The sequence below is a fragment of the Triturus cristatus genome, chromosome 11 (assembly GCF_964204655.1).
Source record: "Triturus cristatus chromosome 11, aTriCri1.1, whole genome shotgun sequence".
NCBI lineage: Eukaryota > Metazoa > Chordata > Amphibia > Caudata > Salamandridae > Triturus > Triturus cristatus.
In genome coordinates this window covers 964,028,495-964,051,435 of record NC_140594.1, presented here as the reverse complement: position 1 = coordinate 964,051,435, position 22,941 = coordinate 964,028,495, and the positions used below count along the sequence as shown (strand labels likewise).

Here is a 22,941-nt window from a genome sequence, read left to right as displayed (position 1 = left end):
GGGTAGTCACTGATATCCCCAACTTCGCAGCCCCTCTCAGCAACACCTCCTGGAACGTGGCAATGTCATCCACTGGAGAGACGCGGGTAGGAGGCGTCTCCGACAGCGAGGGCGAATACTTGCCAGCCCCAGAAGAGTACGTGCCCCTCGACCCTCTGGAACGAGACCGATACCTCCGTCGACCATGTCCAGAGCGAGTGGAGGATCTGCGCCTACTCCGTGATCGCCGGCGAGAGCAAGATCTCTGCCGGTGAGGAACCCTCGGGGGAGGAGGCGGTGGCGAAGCAGGCAGCTGAGGCACGGGCAGAGGCAGCGGAGGAGGTGGAGGAGGAGGAAGAGGAAGAGGAGGAGGAGGAGGAGGCAGGGCAGGCACCGGTGGAGGCGCCGGTGGAAGGTCGGGCACCGGAGGCAAAGGCGGCCGCTGGGTACGCAGCGGGGTCAGATGATCTGAAGCCCCATCACTTCTAGCCGGAGAGCCCCCATCATCATTGTCCGGGCTCGCGGCCACTCTCCTCTTCTTGGCGGGCCTGTCCCGCGGGGAAGCCACCGAAGGCGAACGTCCGCGCCTCCCCGATCCCCGACTGGAGATCGTAATCACCGAGGACGTATTCCCCGATGTCTGGGACGTCGAACTGTACGTCGACCTCGAACGGCGTCTCTTCGCCCTCGACGACGAGTGCCGCCCCGCAGTCGATCGTCCTCTCGACGTCGAACCAAGTCTCCTCGACGTCGAACCAAGTCTCCTCGACGTCGACCCATGCCTCCTCGGCGTCGAGCCCCGCCTTGATCGCCGTCGCCGGGGTGTCTGCCTCGACGTCGACTGCCTCCTCGACGTCGACTTCTGGCGTCTCGACGTCGACCGCCGGTGTCTCGACGTCGACCGTTGGTGTCTCGACGTCGATCGTTGGTGTCTCGACGTCGATCGTTGGTGTCTCGACGTCGATCGTTGGTGTCTCGACGTCGATCGTTGGTGTCTCGACGTCGATCGTTGGTGTCTCGACGTCGATCGTTGGTGTCTCGACGTCGATCGTTGGTGTCTCGACGTCGATCGTTGGTGTCTCGACGTCGATCGTTGGTGTCTCGACGTCGATCGTTGGTGTCTCGACGTCGATCGTTGGTGTCTCGACGTCGATCGTTGGTGTCTCGACGTCGATCGTTGGTGTCTCGGCGTCGACCTGTGTCTCGGCGTCGACCGCCTCCGCCTCGACGGCGGGCGCCGGGATCTCGGCGTCGACTCCGTCAGCGCCGAGCCGTGGGTAGACGGCGGCGAGTGAAGTCCATGGGGCTCGGTACGACGTCGATGTGTTGTGGACGTCGACCGTGACACCTGCGACGGCGACCCGGTCCCGGGTCTCGCCGGCCCCTCCCTCGACGTCGAACGCCGAGGCTGCCGCGACCCAGAGCCCTGGATCGACGGCGAACATACCGGTGCCTTCTCTCTCGCCGTCGACGTCGTCGCCTTCGACGTCGAACGCGACCTACCAGCCGGTAGGCGCCGTCTCTGCTCCTTGCTCTGCCCGGAGGTCCCTCCAGGGGCTGAAGCATGGGCGGAGGAGGGGGAATGGGACCCTCCATGCCCTGAAGTCCCACCGGTCCTCTGCATCTCCTGTCCCTGAAGGCGAGTCTTCTCCCTGTCCCTCAGGGTCCTTTTCGAAAAGGTGCTGCAGATGTCACAGGCAGCTGGGACATGTGAGGGCGACAAGCAGAGGATACACACCTCATGTGGGTCCGTCTTAGCCTTCTTCCTCCCACACTCAGGGCATTTATCGAATAAAGCCATGCTGAGAGTGGGCCAAAACTGCTCCAGATTGCAGGCAGTAGTAGACAAAGGCTTTAGACGTCGAATGAAACCACTTTTAATCCAAAAAATCCGATTTTAATCAATTAAACCACCCAAAAGGGTAGAGCTCAAGCTCCAGGGTCCTGCTAGCAGGAGCCGGAAAAAAGAACTGAAAGTAACTTGTGTTGGCTGTGCATCCTGGGATACCGGGGGTCTCTGGAGAGTTTCTTAAAGGCACGGTATCCCTTTAGCAGACACATAATGACAGCCTATAGGGCTTGTCTGTCCACCCCTTCCTCTCTATTGTTTAAAGGGATTTTGGTGAAGGGAGTGTGTGATAATAAAGGAACATGTCAAGTGTGAATAAAAATGACATTTCAACTTTATTTTGGCTTTTGTGTTCACTTCAGAGGAAGTGCTGGCCAGTGCAGCCTTGTGGTGATTAGGCTGTATTATTTTGTCTGTCTCTTAAGTGTCTTTGCAGGTTTGCAAATGCGGGACAGCTTAAGAGATATTTTTGATTGCTCCGGGGTCCCCGCACATGGGCGGGGATTATTCATAGATTATGACTATACACAGAGATCCCCTACTACAGAAGGAATGCTTTCAGTGCAAGACTAATCGCCCCACCCCAGCAGTCTGTCACCACTGTGAACTCCGGTTGGGGAAGGGAGAGGGATCTGCTGTTGAACCAATCTCAGTACGTTAGCCACCACTGCAACTGTTGTGCAGTGCCCTCTGAGATCTGGACACAATCGGAAAGATTCCCCTAATGCTGTGCCCACTGGAACTTCAGGTCCCACTGCAGAACCAGCATATGCCACCTGGCATAGTCCACCAGCAGTAATCAGCAGGCCATGAGGCCCAGTAACCTCAGAGTCATTCTGAACGAAACCCGTGATAGAGGCTGAAAGATCAGAATCATAGCCCGAATATCCCAGACTTGCTGCTCGGGAGGATAAACTCAAAAAGGCGCTGTGTCCAGAACCGCCCCGATAAAAAAGGAGCTTCTGAGAAGGGATCAGGTGTGATGCAGGATGTCAGCCGTAGTCTTGAGGTGGGTGACTAAAGCCTGGGGCGAGCCCGCCTTTAACACCCAGTCATCGAGATAGGGAAAGACTGGAACCCCTGATCTGCACAGATAAGCTGCGACCACCACCATCTCCCCTTTGTGAACACCCGAGCGGCGCTGGTAAGGCCAAAGGGGAGCAAGGTAAACTCAAAGTTCTTGTGGCCTACCGTGAACCGCAGGTAACGCCGGTGGGCCGGCAGGTGGGCCAACGCTACCATCCAGTTTACAGGGTCGAGAGCAGATAGGACCGGAGCCAGTGTCAACATCTTGAACGAAGAAGCGGTTGACGTCCCTGAGAACCAAGATAGGACGCAGGCCCTTGTCCTTCTTGGGCACCAGAAGGTAGTGGGAATAACTACGACCGACGTCTGAAGCAGGAACGCACTCAATGGCTCCCTTGGCCAAGAGAGCTGTGACTTCCTGTTGGAGAAGGGCCAGGTGATCCTTCGACATACAATGGAATTGAGGTGGCATGGATGGAGGGGTAGCCTCGAAGGGGAGGGAGTAGCCCCTTCGAAATAGCTGCAAAACCCACCTGTCCGACGTGATGTTGAGCCAGTGGGGAAGGTGATGGTTAATCCTGCCGCCAACTGGCAATTGATGGGCCTGAAAGGTTAGACTAGGAGGGTTTGGAGGCTGTTGCAAAGGGGGTACTGGTGGACTAGCCCGCCCGCAGGCCCCCCCGACCCACTGCAGTGGGATCCAAATCCCCGGCCGCACAGATGCTGGACAAGTTCCGCAGGCCTCTGGCTCTGGGTGGAACATGGCGGGGCACCCCTTCTGTAGCCACGAAAGGGGCAAAAAGCAGACTGCGCTGGGCAGGAGGTGGTAGCGAGGCCTAAGGATCTGGCTGTAGCCCTAGAATCCTCAAAGCACTTGAGCACATTGTCTGCCTTGTCACCAAACAGGCGACAGCCATCAAAGGGCATGTTCGAATGTGTTACCTGGACATCCCCCGAAAAGCAAGTGGACCTCAACCAGGCATAGCATCTTAATGCTACCGATGTGGAAATCGTCCTGCCCAGTGAGTTGGCGGTGTCCAGCCCACAGTGGATGGTGAACTTCGCAGCGTCTCTACCCTCGGGAGAGCACGGCCCGGGCCTCCTCCAGGCACTGTGGCAGCACCTGCGCAACTAAGTCCCACACAGAGTGGGAGTAACAGCCCAATAGACATGCGGTGTTCACCGACCGCAGTCCAAAGCTGGAGGAAGAAAACATCTTCCCCAAGATGATCCAGCTTCTTGGATTCCCGATCAGGTGGTGCGTTAGGGAATGCACCCTTAGACGTTGAGGCTTGTACTACCAAGCTCTCAGGGGTAGGATGGGAAAAGAGGAAAATGGGGTCGCCCGGAGCCGGGCAGTGGCGTCCGGCGACAATACTGTACACAGGAGCCCCTGTGTTGGGCTTGGACCAACGAGGCCGCTGCCGGTTGAAGCACCTCTGTCAGGAAGTTAGTCTAACCGCAACTGTAGGAAGCTCGAGGTTTAGGGCTTCGGCTGCGATATGCAACACCACTGCATACGATGCACCCTCCTCCATAGCCACGGTAGGGGCAGATAGCATGACCAGATCTGGGGAGGCATCCAGACCACTGGCCTCACCCAACTCTTCTCTCCAGTCCGGTTCCTCAAACTGGTCTGCACGACGGTCCACAGACCCCTCCCAGTACTCCTCACCCTCTCCTGTGAGCCACTCAGGGCAGTAGGAAACATCAGGAGAGAACAAGGGTACAAAAGTACCGGTCGGCACTGGTACCGACGTCAGACAATGTCGGCCCTGCTCTGTGTCCTCAGAGGGGGGAGGCTGGGGTGGACGTCAGATGGGGGCACAACTGGCGTCTGAGGCAGCGGGGATGTCCTCTCTGGATTCGGTGCCGCAGGAGGGGTCACGTAGTCGACCGGTGCCGATCTGGGTCCAGGCCTGGATCCTTGGGGGCCCTGCGGTGCCAGAGCCGCCATCGTAGGCCTAGAGCCCCCAACCGAGTCGGCAGGGCCCGAATGCATGCCGGTGGAGTAAGACTACCCGAAGAGAAGAGTGTAAGGCTTCGTAAAAGCTTTGAAGCTGGGCAGGGGTCGCTCCGGGTCCCAGAAAGGGAGAGAAGGCCAGAGTCTTCCCAAAAGGCTCCGCTGGCGGAGCTGGACCAATACCCGCCACGTCGGCCGATTAACGGGGAGAACGCGATGATGCTTCTTCACCTTCTTCTTGTGCTTCGACTTAACCAAAGACTAAGACTTCGACGAGTAATGGCGGTGATGGCTCCGCGACCGGTCTCGCGACCTAACGCTCGACCAGGACCGCGAGCGGTGCGGAGCAGACTGGCAGACCTCCAGAAGCTTTCTGCAAAGACTTTGGGGCCATGGCCTGGCAGTCAGATCACGACTTCGGGTCGTGGTCGCGCTTAAGAGGCACACAAGATGTCACCGACATCAGCTTGTGGCAGGAACTAGAGGGCTTGAAGCCAGTCCGCTGCAATGACATCCCTGTCGAAAGACTCGAAAAAAAGAAGTCGCTGAAAGAGTCAAAAAGTGACTCGAGGTACTGCTCTCTCCGGATCTGCGCTGGCTGGCGCAGAAAAATAACGGACGTCAGCGCGCGAGGGCAGCGTCTACGCAGATACTGCGACGTCATTCCGGCGACCACGACGCCAGCAACGAACGCGGAGTGGACCGACGCCACCTATCGATGCGCATAGGTACTGCTGAGGAAAACATTCTCCGTATCCAGTCTGACACCTGGGGGTAATTTTAAGGTGAGGCATCCATAACTAATTGTCTCTTTCAGATACCTGGATATGAGACCCTTTCTGCAGGATTACTACGGGTTTTTACTTTTTATTTTTTTTAATTTTTTTTTATATATAATCCATCAGAGTTTACACTCCTGAACATAACTGATGCTCAAACACTGCCTCGTCATTCCTTGCCTTTAAAGTGTTCAATTCTGCCCTTCCTTCAGTCTCGTAGGCCCCACAAACAAATGTTCTCTCTTTTTTTAATCCTACCCATCACTTTTTTTCACACATTATTCTTATCCCTCTGCAGAACTCTGCCGTGTCAGTGCTCATTTGAATGGATTCTGCACTTTTTAAGGCATTCTCCGTTGATCGTTTTGGGAAAAGCGCTCTATGCATTTAATAAAATCATCACACAGCAAACCCTGCTCAACTGAAATATTATAAAATGTTTTTCCTCATTTAATCCCCGTTTTGACAAATTCTAGGTTTACAGTACAAAATCCATGAAAAACATTTACTGAGAAAGAAGAGACATTGCGAACAATTTCATAGATAAACTATGCTTCCAGTGATGACATTCATCCTGTTATAGTATCCCAATTTATGATGCACTTTTACATTTCAAACCAATTTTAATCAAACAATAAATGACCCAAACCAATACATATTATTATTAAAACTAGAGTAGTAAGTCGTCAATTACCTTCTCTTCTGAAGTAAACACTAAAAATGTCAGGTAGCTTCTGCATTAAAATCTCTGCCATTTGAAGGGCTCCAACCACTATCTTAAGATCCTGACTTGATAGCATAGAAGCAATATGACTGAGGGGGAAAAAAAACAAGAAAACAATAGTTAATAAAAATCAATCGAAGACAGTTAAAATGAAATAAATAAACACATTAGCTTACACTTCCAACTGAAAACGAATTTAGTTTCATATACTATCAAAAACTAACACGTTTGAGCCTTACTTAAATGGCCAATAAAATATTAAGCAAAGCATCAGCCGTCTTGATATGGAAAAACAATTAAACAAAACACCCTTTAGAAATGGCCGCCATATTGGAATAATGTTGTGCACAATTTATCTTTTTTGTAAAGATCCAAGATGGCTGAAATGTTGCTTTCAAACAGGGTGTCCATCATGTGACAGTAACACACTATGACCAATACCATTCAAAGATGGCTGCCTGGTTTGGGAGCAGTTGCTACGTGGGGTGAAATGAGCAGAAAACAAGTGGCCCGTAGCACTGTTTAGCAAGCAGACAAGCACACAAAAAAGTGCACTCAATTTCAGTTGCTTGTGAGCATCGGTTGGCGAAATGCCTTCAATCTCAGGAAAATATAGTCAATGTCTGAAGTGTACTGAATCACTACCACAGGATAAAAGGTGTTATGGTAGGAAATAGAATGTGAAGAACACTCAGACAGATCTCAGATTACAAGAGTCTGGCAGACAGTTAAAGCTGTCAGGCTGGTTAAAATCAAATTACAAATATGCACCAAATTACAGTAGGCAAACAATGTACAAAACCTGCAAACAGAGTCTAACAAGGATTATTGCAATGAAAGAAATAATAGACCAACACCAATTCCCATTCCTACTACGGAAGTCTATGAGATTTCAAGCAACAATAAACCCTGTACTCAGTGCAACAACACAGTCTTAAAGAACTAGTAACTTTAACATTGGCTTTACACAATACACAAGTCAGCCCTACTGCTTTTGTAGAAGCTTTTCATAAAAAACAGATCAAACTTGTGCAAATGAAAACTTGCCTCAATGAACCAATAAGGTAAATATATTTTATCTCAGGTGTGTCAGCGTATGAAAATGCTACTTACCCAGTATGCATCTGTTCTTGGCATATAGAGCCGTAGAGTCATATGCTGTGCATAGATCGCCATCTAATGTTGGGTCCGAATGTTTGCACTTTGTTTTCTTCAAAGAAGTCTTTCCAGTCACGAGGTGGGTGACTCCTTGTAAGAAACTGGCTCTATATATATATATATACACTGCACCAAAGTGAGGTACAGTGTGTAGAGAGTCCAAGAGTCCCCAAAGGTAGGCAGAGGTTAAAGTTAGATAGAACCTTACTCTCTAAAGTGGTAGCTTGGTCGAGCAGTAAGGCAGCATCAGAGGAGAGTGTTAAGCATTTGATGTACACACTCAGTCACCAAATGAATTCACACTCAAGAACTGAACTCTAGGCCAATTGTTGTTGTATAAAAATATATACCGATTGATTTTTCTAGAACCAAGCAAGCCTGGCACAGGTAAGCATATTAATACTTTGCATTAATATGATACTTTGTAATACAGTTAAAAATGCAGTAGAAATTGTACGTTAAGCATTTGATGTACACACTCAGTCACCAAATGAATTCACTCTCAAGAACTGAACTCTAGGCCAATTGTTGTTGTAGGCGTCTGGACCGGGCAGGTTTCCAGTGCCGTCACCTGAGCAACCCCCCTAGATGGTGTGGGCCTCCTACGCCGCTTTTTAACTCATGGAGTAATTTCAACTCTTGTTATAGGTCCATTGCAAAGGGGGCACAACAGACTCCTTTTTTCACACACTACCTGTTTAGGAGACACTGCACTCCCCCCCTGTTGCCGAGTGAGAGGGTGATAATTTACCGCCCCCACTACACATAGTCTGGGCACCTCTCCCCACACTTTTCACTTCTACTGGTCCTGATGAAACGCCATGGATCATTCTGACCACTAAAAGGCGCGAAACATGTCGACCATTTGACCTGTATTTCCAGTTACTACAGACACATTACGTCTTGACAAGTAACATTCTTTTCACGATTTTTATTGTACCAGGGGTACCTTCTTATTAAAATAGCTTCACAGGTAACCCTTAGGTATTTTTATCCTTGCACACACTACCCTCACCACTGACCCCGGTACTCCCCCTCCGCATACCCGCATGCACCCATCGGCAGCTCTCTAAAAGATCTCCGCTAAAGAGACCCTTCGGGGGACCCGTAGGGCATTGCACCGCCGGCCCGACGAGGAGCACCGCCCGATGATGAAGCATGACATCCCTCGGGGTGTGTGAGGGCAACAAGAGACACCTGTGTTGTCTCCCCCCATCCTGAGTACCCCACCCTAGACCTCTAACCCATAGATCTATCTCTCTTTCTTTGTTTGCCTCTTGTTGAGGCCTGGTCTTGGTTGACCTTCAACCATACCGACCCTGGAACAGTGCCTTCTAGTAATTACCCTGTTGTATAAAAATATACACCGATTTATTTTTCTAGAACTAAGCAAGCCTGGCACAGGTAAGCATATTAATACTTTGCAGTAATATGATACTTTGTAATACAGTAAAAAATGCAGTAGAAAATCGTCAATGTTAATCTTATGGAAGAAAAACAGGTTATTGGTTTGCAGGTAAGTAAACAACTGTGGGAGTTAAGGTTCTGGGGTTAGACTCAAGGGGTCCCCCAGGGACAGTGATGCACTGTGATTGCACCCTCAGCGGCACTAGGACGGCCGGGTGCAGAGTGTTGAGGCCCAATGTTATCCTATGGAGGATAGAGGGCTTCCGGTTGGTGGCTGCTGGCTAGCAGGCCACACGGCTGAAGAAGCAAAGCTCCAAGGGTTTAGCTCAGGGCAAGTTGGGGACCAAAGTAGCACCACAGGTGCACCCTCAGCGGCACTTGGGCAGCCGGGCGCAGGGGGCTGTTTTGAGGTCGGGTGCCCTGTTTTCAATGGAGAACCTACGGGTCAAAGAAACACTGCAGGCTCGGGACGAGGATCTTCTGGGTGCAACCACCACTTCAAGGGGTAAGTTGGGGTGTCGTGTGTTGGTTAGTCACCGTTGGATTGGGCACACAAGGCCGTGGGGCACCGGGTGCAGGGGTGCCTTTTGACGTCTGATTGTCTTACCCACTCTGGTCGCAGTAGGGGGGGTCCTCTGGATTGAGGCTGCAGGCATCATCAGGCGGCATGAGGCAGGTCAGGGGTCACCGGATCTCGGGTCAGGATCACCTGGGGGACCTCCTCGTGGTGTTGGTTCACTCGAGCTCGGGCCGGCGGGGTGCAAAGTGTGCTGGATTCGCGGTCTCTGGCTGGCGCCAGAATCTGCAGTTTAAACGCGTCCGGTGTTCTCGGGAGACAAAGTCCTGGAAGTGAAGGCAGGCAGGTCCTCCCGGGTTTGTGAGGTTGCTGGCTGCAGAACACGCCAGGATTTCGCAAAGCAGGTTCGAGGGGAGACAGGCCTGTAGGGCTGGGCCAAGTCAGTCCTTCTTATCTTCTTTTCTTGTGATTTCAAATCTGAGGAAGCAAGGTTAGGGTGTCCCCAAATACTGAATTTAGGGGCGTTACAGGTAGGAAAAGGGCAGGTACCAATGGGTCCCTTCCCTGGGGTGGGTACACCCCCTATTCTGCCACTCTCCTGTGGGAGGAGGGCAGGAGCCTGTCCCTGGTTGGCTGGGTCCCCCCATCCTCAAGATGGCAGGGACTCAAGGTTGTGCTTCACCTCACCTCCCCCACCTGAGGGGTGGAGTTGGCAGAGGTGGGCACAACTCCCTTCCTCACTTGTTTTTCCTGCTGGTTCTCCCGCCCAAAGTGGGACCAGTTGCTGAAAGCAGCACATGGTCTTGAGAGGCTCACAAAGGCGGCATGCCTTTTAAGCTTCTCCTTGGTGACCCCTGCCCATCCTGGGGGAGTGTAGTAAGGACTCCCTTAATACGTACATACATTGTTAAGCTAGCATAACCACGATAGAATTTAGAAAGCCATCTTGCTGCTTTTGCACACGACACTGCGTTCACATGTTATTGCTTAAACAAACTGCTTACTCGAGTTTTGCCTCACACGAGAGCAATCTGTTGTTACCATCCCGAGCTCTGCGCAGCGACCTTGGTCTGCACACGATGTGACAAACAGTCTGAGTTGTTAGACAATGCACGTTTTCCACTCTAGGTTGATCGACCCACTATTTAGTCATAACACACGAGCAGCTGCACATACCTGAAAGTTGGTGCTTTTAATATCACAGACATCATGTTTATTATTCAGACCGAAGACGAGCCTTCCTGCGAGAAGACTCCTGATGCTCCTGTGATGTGATTTCACTAAGCTGATCTTTGAGGTATGGGGTCCCCTATTCAAGCCTAAGAGACCTTCTGTTAGTCTAATAATAATATTAGCTTCTTAGTAAAGGGAAGGTGGTAGTATCCACTGTCATTATAACAAGATCACCCCTTTTATATTCTATGGAATTGTAACTATGTTGATGGTTTTGATTTTAATCATTTGTCTGCTTGTATTAGCCAAAGTACTGCATCTTAGGACACGTGGTCTATAAAAATAAACTCTTTATTTTCACCGTGTCTCTGTTGATTCTTGTTGTGGACTGATGTGAGAATAATATACGAACAGGTATTTCCGATTCCCACCATTCCTGAGTATGTACTGAGTCGCTTGTTCTGGGTTGTCTTTTCATTGGGACCGCCGAGCTAAATCTCGGATAACGAATGGGACACTTATGCTAGCCGGATACTGGGTTCTGGGTTCTGAGGTGAGTTTCTGGTACACCACAACTCACTGAGGTCCTGGGGTTCTACGCATAGTTCTGTGTATAAGCAGAATCCCTGCAACAGGAGGAGCGTTGGCACCTCGTCCCAGGATGTACATTGTTTCAGGCCCCCGAGAGCAGCAGGCTCTCGACCCAGGGGTCCAGAAACATGTCTGGTGTTGGCAGCCTACGCAGCCACTCAGTCAGGTCACTAGATGTTGGTCGAATTTCAGGGGGTATCTCTAAGATGCCCTCCATCGTGCATTTTACATTAAATCACACACTGGCATCAATGTGGGTTTAATGTGCTGAGAAGTTTGATACCAAACTTCCCAGTCTTCAGTGTAGCCATGATGGTGCTGTGGAGTTCGTAATGACAAACTCCCAGCACCATATACTCTTAATGGCAACACTGCACTTACAGGGCCCAGGGATGGACTTAGGCACTGTAGGGGTACCTGCCTGTACCTGCATGTGGCTGCCTGGCAGATGTCATGAAGGGGGACTCCACGTCCCAAGACAATAGTTGCTGCCATCACCCTGGTGGAATGGGCGCGCAACCCTACTGGAGGTTTCTTTTTCCCCGAGAAATAACAAATTTTAATGCAAGGAACAACCCATCAAGAGATGGTTCGTTTTTACACGCCCGGACCTTTCTTGTCGCCCACAGTCAAAGAGCTGATCATCTACCCGGAATTGTTTTGTGCGATCCAGATAAAATGAGAGCGCACATTTTGGATCCAGACGAAGGATGCAGGAAGAAGGTGGGAAAAGTGATGGTCTGTCCTATGTGGAAAGATGTAACTGTGAGAAAGTTCCATCTTTCTTGCATGGTATGCCCCCACTTTTTGCTGAATTACTGATGTACTTTGAGTGTGCCCTGGGCTCCTGCCAATAAGGTGCCCAGGGCCCATGTCCCTTCCCTAAAACTGTACTGAAATCTAAACCCAATTGGCATCTCTGGCCACAGGTCAGCCCCTGGTAAATGGTACCATAGGTACCCAGGGCACTGTGACCAGAGAAGATCCCTAAGAGGTGCAGCACTTATTGGGCCACCCTTAGGGACCCTGTACCCTTACACACACACTGCCTGTGCAGGTTGAGTGTCTGGGTGCAGAACCAAACAGAGTAACGACAGGGCACACATCCCTGTGTGCCATGCCCACAACACACACTGCCCTGGCATACATCAGCCACCCCTCTAGCTGGGTGCCCTATGCCAGTGCTGTGGGCACAGGTGCATGAGCCCTGTGCCCCTACAGTACCCAGGTCCATTCCTGGGCACTTTAAGTGCAGTGCTGCCATTTAAGAGTATATGGTGCTGGGAGATCGTCAACACAAGCTCCATAGCACCATGGTGGCTGCACTGAAGACTGAGAAGTTTGATATCAAACTTCTCAGCACATTAAACCCGCACTGATGCCAGTGTGGGATTTAATGTACAATGCACGAAAGAGGGCATCTTAAAGATGCCCCCTGAACCTAACCTACAATCCACGTCTTGTCCGAGGAGCTGCCTAGGCTGCCACACCACAGACATGTTGCTGGACCCCTGGGTAGAGAGCCATCCGCTCTCCTGGGCCTGCAACAATGCACATCCTGGTTGAGGTGCTAGGTCTCCTCCCCCAGGATGGGCAGGGGAAGCTTCAAAGGCATTCCGCATTTGTGAGCTTCTCAAGGCCACTTGCTGTACTCAGCAATTAGCCCCTACCACTCTGGCGGGAAGACTGGCCGGAAACCCCAAGGAAGGAAAGGGGGTGTGCCAGCCAATGAAACTACACCCCTCAGGTGGGGGAGGCGAGGAGAAGCACATCTCTGGGCTCTCATCTTGAAGATGGGAAGCCCTGCCCAATCAGGACTAGGCTACTGCCCACAGCCGCGTGGCCTGCTAGTCAGCAGCCACCAACCCAGGCCCCCCTGCCTCCCATGGGATAACATTGGGCCTAACTCACTCTGCACCTGGCTGAGTCTGTGCCGCTGAGGGTGCAACAACTGTACCTACCTGACCCTGGAAGACCAGAGTCTATGCCCAGGACCTTAACTCTGCCAGTCGAGTACTTACCCAAAAGCCGACCACTCTCTTTTCTTCCGTAGGGTAACATTGGCTGGTTTCACTTGAAAATTCTTCTAAGTGTGGAGTTTCTAAACTTTAAAATATTCACCTAAAATCAACCGAGTAACGAAATCGAAAATACTCACCTGCTATGAGGAGAGATCCCAGTGCTGGATCTTGGTGCCCAGCACTGACCCTAAAAAGTCATTACAACCATACTTACATCTAACTCAATTTTCTCCCATAGGAAACCATTGACTGTTATTCTGTGAAATTTCTTCTAAGTGTCGATTTTTGCAAGCTACAAATATTCTTTAAAAATCGTACCAACTGTGAAAACGTAATTACTTACCAGTTTTAGATAGATGTCCCAGTACTGAGCCTAGGAGCCCAGCACTGGATTACAACAGTAACGAGAACATACTTTACCTATGTAGGAGAGTAGGGTATCCTATCCTATGGTCACCCCAAATTTTTGCTTTTTGCTTCACTGGTTTTTGACATATTGAGGCTGTGGGCCTGCCAATCAGACCCCCAGCCTGCTGTTCTCTCTACCAAATTAAAACTATGCACCCTAGGTGCATAACCAATTGGAAGTGGATCACCCTGTCAGCCCCTGTACCAGTGTACACTAGGTACCCAGGGCATTGGTGTACCCAAGGCCTGCCAGGGGCTGAAGCATGTATTATGCCACCCCAGGCTTGGCCTAACAATCTGACACAACTGGCTGATCACTCAGCTGGGGTAAGTAGGTGTAATCACCTCTTACTTAGGTGTAGTATACCTATACCTAACCTTAAATGGGACACCTGGTAACCTATAAGTCACTCCTATGGCAGGCCTTAACAATCCTGAAGGCAGAGTGCTTGGTTCCATGTGAGATGGTGCTCTAGCATGAGCTGAGCCTGTCTGCAGTGGTCGGAACAACTTCCTTCTACTGTTTCCAGATATCGTCATACCATATACTCTTAAGTGCATTATGAACCTCGCGGTTAAATGCTATCTTTGGTTTGGCTTTATCAAAACATGTCGAGTAAGGTGTCATACGAATTGGAATACTAACCCCTCGCCAATTCTGGCGACGGGGTTAGCATTCCACCCTTCTAGAGGGACACGACATGTACAGTACCTGAAACCCGGGTAAAATCAGACATAGCCTCAGCTCCACAAAATGGATGCTGCCACCACAGACACAAGTCTGCCCTCCTGCTGCTGGGAGTCCTTCCAGCTTGGGAGGTGTGGACAAAGGGTTTCCTGCCAGGGGAGGTGCATGCACCACCCCAGACAGGATTTTGTGTATTGGTCAGGTAGGGCTTGAAAGAAACCAGACATGCCTGAGGCTCACAAGGAGCCTCGGTGCATATGCCAGTTCAATCCGGTCCTGGGGCACACCAGTCCCGGGCCTGGGGCGAGCTGGACAAAGGATTGGGGGTGTAACCACCCCCCTTCCTGGTCCCACCCATAGGGAGGGACCTAGCAGGTAGTCCGGCCCCTAGAATCCGCTTAAAGGTAGGAGCTGTGTCCTAAGACTTCAGACATCCTGGAATCAACTTGAAACTAAGAAGAAGACGGGAACTTCGACGTTCTGCTGCACAGAAGACTGAAGGAAATCTCCCCTGTGGTCAGGGAGTGACCACCTTGCTAACGCAAGCACCATCCAGCGAATCAACGTCTGCTTTGCAGCCGCCTCCCGCCGAAGCCAGAGCCCAGAGACTGACAAGACCTGGACCTCCAGACCTCTCACCGCCCGATCCACAGTCCCTGAAAAGAGGAGACCCGTGGAGGCACCGAGACACGTGGAGCCAGCCATCTTGAAACGACCACGACAAGCTGACAAGTGCAACAACCGAGGCTCCCTCCAAGTTGTGCTTTGGGATCTGAGAAGCCCAACCCTCGAGCAGCATCTGCACCAAAGGTGAGCCCTCCAGCATCTCCACGATCTGCGTGGGGCCCTTCTGCATTTTGCCACTCGACGCGCCTAACCGGTTGCTGGCCCGCTGGCTAGTAGCCATCTTGGCGACGAACTTTACGAAATACACCACTGGTCTGGTTGCTCCAGACTGGCCCTTGCTCCCCTCCAAAGGAGCAATCCTTCTAACCTTGCTGGTCAGAACCAGCAGCTTATTACATCTCCTACAACAATTGCTTTTGCCAAGGCTTGTTTGCTTCGATCAAGTCGCCGACACCGCCGACAGCGAGAGCCTGCGTGGGACAGCTCGTGAACCGACTCCTGGACGTCGTCGGCCTCCAGGGACCACGTGGCTGCAGAGACAAGCTACACCTTTCTTCCTGTTTGCACCCGACATTGCCTGGTACCCACCTGGTGCCACGCTGGTCACTGGCTAGTGACTGTGAACACTGTCCCCTCTGCTTACAGGTCTTCAACATCTTCGATCCACTCTTGGATCCACCGCATCTCTCCCGGACCGACCGCCTGCAGCATCTTTGTCTTCAAGCTCCACGGAACAGATAGAAGAAACCCGACGCACTTCGAGGCCTATGCACCCGCTTCCTGTGGGTGAGGTAAAGCTGGCACTCCTGTGCCCAAGTGTAGTATTACATCTCTAGTGCCTGTGTTCCAAATCTTGAGTTCCTAGTCCATCCGGAAGATCCTTTTTGCAGTAACTTTGTACTTTTTACGCACCCATTGAAACCTATGGGAGCACGCGTGTGACTATTTGCTCTGCACACGCCACCCGTGGACCTCCTGGTCACTAACTGAAGTTAGCTCCTTGTAGGCCCAGCGATTCTAGAGGCCCTAGGCCTTTTCCCTTTTCTGTTCGTGGTACTTATACCACTATTTTAGTATATGGTTCGAGCGGCCACCAGGGCCTATCCATATAAAGTGCAACTTCTGTGTATTCTACTGTAATCTTGTTTGACGATTTGTGCTCCTGTGCTCATAAAGAGACTAGGGGTTACTTTGAGAAATAAATACATATATATTTTGAATATATATCTGTGTGGTGTCCTTTCATTGGTATAAAAGGGGGTTGCATTTGGTAAAACAGCTGGCTTAACACGCTTCACGAGTTTAGCCTCAAAGACTGCTTAGCCTACGCTACCACTAGGGCAGCTTGTCCGAAAAGGTTGACTTACAACCACACCATAAGGGTTGCTTGGCATGGTACAAGGTGATCACTAACTAGTGAGCATCATATACCAGGCCAACTTCTCACAACCTATAACTTGAATTTTCTTCCATAGGCAACCAATGACTGTTTATCTGTGAAATTTCTTTTAACCCGTTCCCTGCTCATGACGGAACCACTCCGTCATGAGCCATGGGCGCCGTGTGCTCATGACGGAATGGTTCCGTCATGCTGCGGCCGTTGGCGGCCGCTCCGCCCACGCGGCGCTAATTCCCCGCCTGTGCGGGCGAATAGCGCAGTGGGCGGAGTCGTGACGGAACCACTCCGTCATGAGCACAGCTCGCCCGTGACTCATGACGGAGTGGTTCCGTCACTAGCATGACGGCGCCGCACTGCCCCCAAACCCCCCCAGCGCCGCGGCGGAATTCGTGCCGTGGCGAAGGGGTTAAGTGTCGATTTTGCAAACTTATAAATATTCGTTAAAAATCGCCTGTATAACAAACACATTCTCTGAACTGCTTACAGGTGGTACACTAGTGCTGGATCCAGGATCCAACACTGACCTAGAAAAAGTAACCATAACCCCACTTACCTGCTAAGTGAATTTACTCCCATAGGATAACATTGGTGATTTTATTAGAGAAAAGTTTCTAAGTGTCAACTTTTAAAATACCTAAATATTGCTTAAAAATCACAACAGTAATTGAATCTTATTTACTCACCTGTTTCGAGGAACTGTCCCAGGACTGAATCTAGGATCCAGTCCTGGAGTTAGAAAAGTAATCCTAAAAGTAATCAATTGCATTTAACTTGAAATTCCCATTGAGCTCAATGTATTATTGTGTTGCCCATTGCAACAAACTAACTATTACATTCAAAAGTCAATTGCATATTGCAACGTATTTAACTAAAGCATCTCATTCTGAGAAAGTATATTTTGATACCTATTGTTGGTTCTAAAATAAAACAACCATATATTTTTATATACAAACCATTGGCCTAGAGTTCAGTTCTTGAGTGTGTGAGACCATTTGCTGACTGAGTGTGTACAACAAATGCTTTACACTATCCTCTGATACTGCCTTACTGCTCGACTAAGCTACCACTTTAGAGAATAAGGTTATATCTAACTTTAGCAAAACCAAAGGACATGATGGATGGAGTGTTGGACAATGCAAACACTCACTGTTGGACAGGCCACATGAAGGGCTTGCTCCCTCCCCGCACGACAGGGCCCAAACCCCGGACTCCCAGGTGTTATCCCCAAGGGCAACCCGCACCCCGTCTCCCAACGGAACTCCTGCCCCCGGACATCCATGTATCATGGGGCCGAACCACTACCGGCTCCCCCGGCCGGATCAGCCGCCATCTTGGACACTGCGCCACGTGGCCGCGTGGCCTCAGCCCGACCCTAACCCTGGGCCTGGCCGGCCCCGACATCCCGGCACCACCATCCACCCAGGAGGTGAACGGACCACTTGGCAGGTCAATGGGAGAAAGAAGCGTCGAGGGCTCTCCCCCGCCAGGTGCCGATCACCCTCCAGCTCCCCCAGGCGCTGGCTCCACCCCCTGCTGGGCGTCTGGACTCCCTCATCCCGGACCCCCCGACCTCCAAGTGCGAGGGTCCGGACATCAAAGGGCGCCAGACCTATAACTAGGGCAGCTCCAGAGCAGGAAGGCAGTTGTATCCTGGAGTCGAGAGACACCGAGAGAACTCAGCCTTGACGGACTACTGGCGCTGCCGTAGCCCTGCCTTGTGAACTATCGTCCTGCCTGCTGGCGCTGCCGCGGCCCTCTACATCATCCATCCTCGTCGGGACCTGCTGGCGCTGCCGCGGACCGTTGTAACGACCACCTTCATCGGGACCTGCTGGCGCTGCCGCGGACCGTGTAACGACCATCTTCACCGGGACCTGCTGGCGCTGCCGCGGACCGTGTAACGACCATCTTCACCGGGACCTGCTGGCGCTGCCGCGGCCCGTCCAAGCTAGAACACCGAGCTCGAGGATTGTGAGCTATCCACCATACCATCTCAGCTACCAGACTGGTAACCAGACTGTCCCGCTACCCCCTTTCCCCAAACCAAGAGACTCGAATCGAGGGGACCCCTGAGTCCAGACCTCCTTGTACCATTGCATCGTACCTTAAGAAATCACCTATAAAGAACGCTAAATCTTATCCTTGTGTGGTGTATATCTGTGGGGGGGAAGTTATTCATCTGTACGATCGCTGGAGACGGCTCTCCCCGGAGACCTCTCCCCTTATCCTCGGCCGACCCTCCCGGTCCGTCTAACACTCACCCCCAGACAACTGATCTGGGTTTAATCCATCATCATTCTTTAACTCACTCCGCCACCCCGAGTTCAGACATTGCAATATGGAAATTAGTCTGACCCTGTGCCTCATGGGAACAGTCCAGCCCAAACTGCCAACCCATGTCTTCCCTAGACTGGAAACAAGCATCCTGGGACCGGTTTCGTGTTCATAACCCTCATCAGCCAGGCTATCTTGAATCCAGTGGCAAAGTGAGCAAGGGACCCACGTCTGGGCACACCCTGCCAAATATTTTGATACCAATTGTTGGTTCTAAAATAAAACAATCATATATTTTTATATACAAACCATTAGCCTAGAGTTCAGTTCTTGAGTGTGTGAGACCATTTGCTGAATGAGTGTGTACAACAAATGCTTTACACTGTCCTCTGATACTGCCTTACTGCTCGACCAAGCTACCACTTTAGAGGGTAAGGTTATATCTAACTTTAGCCTCTGTCAAACCTCTGGGGACTGTGGTCTCTGTGCACACTGTACCTATTTGGGAACAGTATATACAGAGCCACTTTCCTACGGTAACCACTTTGGGAAAAAAGAAGGTCCAGTTCGAAGGACAACCATCTTCGGATGAACAGCAAGGAAAGGAGGCTTAGAAGAAAGCCTGAAGCTCACTCACCCCGCGTGCGGAGGTGATGGCAACCAGAAAAGCAGTCATTAAGGTCAAGAGTCAGAGAGCAATTATGTAGCGGCTCGATGGGAGCACACAAGTCAGAACAAGGTTCAAGTCCCACTGAAGCATTACGAAAGGAATAGCAGGAAACAGGTGAGTAATGCCCTTAAGGAAACTATTTACAATAGGAGACTTGAAAAGGGAAAGCTGATCAGGAAGGAGAAGAAAGATCGAAATGGCCAAAAGATAGCCCTTGAGGGTGCCCAGAGCAGAGCCCTGCTGGGCCGCAGAAAGAGGAGAACCTCAGAAAGGGGATCCACAGCTTTTGCTGCGCACCATGCCATCAACTTTGTTCCATCTACATGCGTTTACTGTTTTAGTAGAGGGCCGCCTGGCTGCCAAGATAACATTACAGACTTCAGGAGGAAGGTCGAATGCTGTCAACTGTCGCCGCTCAATCTCCACGCAAGAAGGTGGAGGCTGGACAGGGTTGGGTGGAGGACTGTATTCCCTGGTGTTGCAACAGAAGATCCTCCCGAAGAGGAAGTCGGATCAGAGGATCGATGGCCATGTTCAAGAGCTGGGATACCAGACTTCATACCCAGTCCTGAACCACAAGAATTACTTGGGCCCGGTCGCTCTTGATCTTCAGCACTCTGGGCAGAAATGGTATAGGCGGAAAGGCATATAGAAGACCGCAACTACACTCGTGACGAAAGGAGTCGCCTAGCAAGTGCCATCTTGGAAATTCCAACACGCAGAACTGCTGACATTGCACATTCTCTTTGGTGGCGAACAGATCTAACCAAGGCTCTCCCCAAAGCTGAAAGAGACCTTGCACCACACCTCAGAGTGAAGACGCCATTCATGATCCATCAAGCACCGGCGGCTGAAATCGTCCGCCGTGGCATTCAGGGAACCCGCCAGGTGTAGAACCACCAGGGACATGCCCTGATGTCCCAGCCACTTCCAGAGACGAAGGGCCTCCTGACAGAGGGTCCACGACCTCACTCTGCCCTGTTTGTTACAATACCACATGGCGGAAGTGTTGTTCGTGAACACCTGCACTACTCTTCCTTTGACAGAATGAAGGAATGCCTTGAGTGCTAGACGAATCGACTGGAGCTCCAGAATGTTGATGTGGAGCCCGGACTCCGCCGGAGACCTGAGGCCTCTGACCTCCGCCTCTACCATGTGGCCGTCCTATACCATGAGTGACGCATCTGTCACCACTGTGAAATCTGGTTGGGGAAGGGAGAGGCATCTGCTGTTGACCCAATCCTGTTTCTTGAGCCACCCCTGCAACTGATGTGCAGTCCCCCTCTGAGATCTGGACGACATCGGACAGATTCATCTGATGCTGCGCCCACTGGAACTTCAGGTCCCACTGAAGAGCCCGCATATGGCACCTGACATGATCCACCAGCAGGATGAAGGAAGCCATGAGGTCTAGCAGCCTCAGAATCATGCTCATCAAAATCTGGGATAGAGGCTGAAACATTGGTATCATAGCCCTAATATCCCTGACTAGCTGTTAGGGAGGATAGGCCCGAAACTGCACTGTGTCCAGAACGACTGATGAAAGGGTGCATCTGAGAGGGAGTCAGGTGTGACTTCGGCACGTTTATAGTGAACCACAGCAAATGCAGGAGGTCTGCTGTAGTCTGGAGGTGGGAGACGACAGCCTGGGGGGAGCCCACCTTCAACAACCAGTTGTCGCGATAGGGAAAGACTGGCACCCTCTGATCTGCGCAGATGAGCTGCAACCACTGCCATCACTTTTTTGAACACCGGATGGGCATTGGTAAGGCCAAAGGGGAGCACAATGAACTGAAAGTGCACAGTGAACCGTAGATAGCTTCTGTAGGTTGGCAAGACGGGAATATGGAAATAAGCGTCCTGCAAGTCCACCGCCATCAACCTGTCTACGGGGTCGAGAGCAGACAGGACCTGGGCTAACGTGAGCATCTTGAACATCTCCTTCCAGAAGCGGTTGAGGGCCCGTAGGTCTAGAATAGGACGCAGGCCTTTGTCCTTCTTGGGCAAAAGAAAGTAGCGGGAATAGAAACCACAACCTACTTCTGGCGCAGGGTCCCTCTATAGCTCCCTTGGCGAAAAGTGCTGAGACTTCCTGGCGGAGAAGTGCCAAATGATCCTCCGACATGCAATCATAAGACAGTGGCATTGAGGGAGAGGTGGTCTCGAAAGGGGGTTGGGGGGGGTCTCCATAGGGAAGTCCAGGGATGAACAGGGGAACAAAACTACCCTCCGACGTCAGTCCGGCTCAGTGTCCAACTCGGGGAAAAGGACGGGGTTGGCCAGGGGGCACAACCGGTGCCAGGAGCATTGTTGTCGAGATTGGAGCCGGAGAAGGACGAGTGAGCTAGACCGGCGTTGATCCGGATCTCGGGCTAGATCCGCAGGGGCCCTCAGGCCCAGGACCCTCGATCCGTTCCGTGTGGCCAGAAGGCACACTGGTGGAGTCGGGCAGCCCAAAGACGAAGTGTAAGGCCTCCCAAAACTGTCTGAGTTGGGCAGGGGACGTTCCGGCTCTAGGAAATGGTGGGAGGCAGAGAGTCGTCCCTGAAGCAGGCAGAGCCTTCGAGCAACAACACTCAGTCCCATGTCGCAACAGTCAACCGAGGGGGAGAAGGTGAAGAGCGCTTGTGCTTCTTCGCATTCTTGTGCTTTGACTTACCCAAGGCACTCGAAAACCTGGGAGTGCGATGAGGAATGGTGGCTCAGCGAACGGCCTAGTGACCTTCCTGTTGAACAAGACCAGGAGTGAAGCAGAGCCGACCGCCGGGCCTCCAACAACTTTCGGACCACTTCTGCAAAGTCTTAGAGTGCGTGGACCCGGCATTCGAAGCACGACTTCGCTTCGTGGTCACGTTCCAAACACCACAAGCACACCAGGTGCGGGTCTGACACAGACATCTTGTGACAGAAGCCGGTCCGACGCTGGTACATCCCTCGCACACCAGGAGTCCAAGACTCAAAAAGGAAGTCGACAAAAAGTCACAAAAAGCTAGCCAAAAAACAGCTAAGGGGTAGCTCACTCCGGATCTGGCTAGGCTGGCGCAGAAAAAGAAAGAGCTGACATCAGCGCACAGGGGCGGCTTTTAAGGAGGCACCGTGACATCATCCCAGCGACCACTACACAGACGCGGGGTCGACCGATGCCACCTACCGACGCGCAGGGGTATTGTTGAAGAAAAATGCCCGGATCCAGAAGGATGCCTGGGGGAAATTCCAAGGTAAAGAATCTACAACTAACAGTTTCTATCAGATAAAAGGTTTGTTGGTGAAAGGATTCGTTTAACAAATCTAAATAGAGTTTTAAAGAAAAAATGAAATTAAAATGAAGAAAAAAAGAAAAAAGCCAGTGAAATCATGTCAGAAAGCAGATGCCATTAGCGGGGGCTAACTTTTCTTGCAGTGCATGTGTGCCCTGAGCTACTTCCATTTAAGTTTTAGAATGCACCTCTTTAATTGAAAGCTTCAATTTTTTTTTACTTAAAATAACAATTTCAAAGGAATGCTCCATATTGCTTGCCATTTTTCAACTTAAAATTTAAAAGCAGAAGATTTACTACAAGAAAATTATTAGTTGGTTTATGCAACACACTCATTTGCAGAAACTTCAGAGAGCTAATGCAACCAAAGCCAATAGTGCATCTGCATTAAACTTGCCAGCCATGTATTGAGCATACAATGTAATCAACAC

At 51.2% G+C, this 22,941-nt stretch overlaps 1 protein-coding gene across 15 annotated transcripts in view; it reads right to left on the bottom strand.

The window, feature by feature from the left end:
• TRIP12 (thyroid hormone receptor interactor 12) overlaps nucleotides 1-22,941 on the bottom strand; it is a 1,120,962-nt gene that overhangs the window by 605,063 nt on the left and 492,958 nt on the right. For all 15 annotated transcript variants that reach the window (XM_085634980.1, XM_085634991.1, XM_085634979.1 and 12 more), the window contains one exon: nucleotides 6,291-6,409. In XM_085634980.1, coding sequence (XP_085491106.1) covers nucleotides 6,291-6,409 — 119 coding nt within the window. The remainder of the gene's footprint in view (nucleotides 1-6,290; nucleotides 6,410-22,941) is intronic.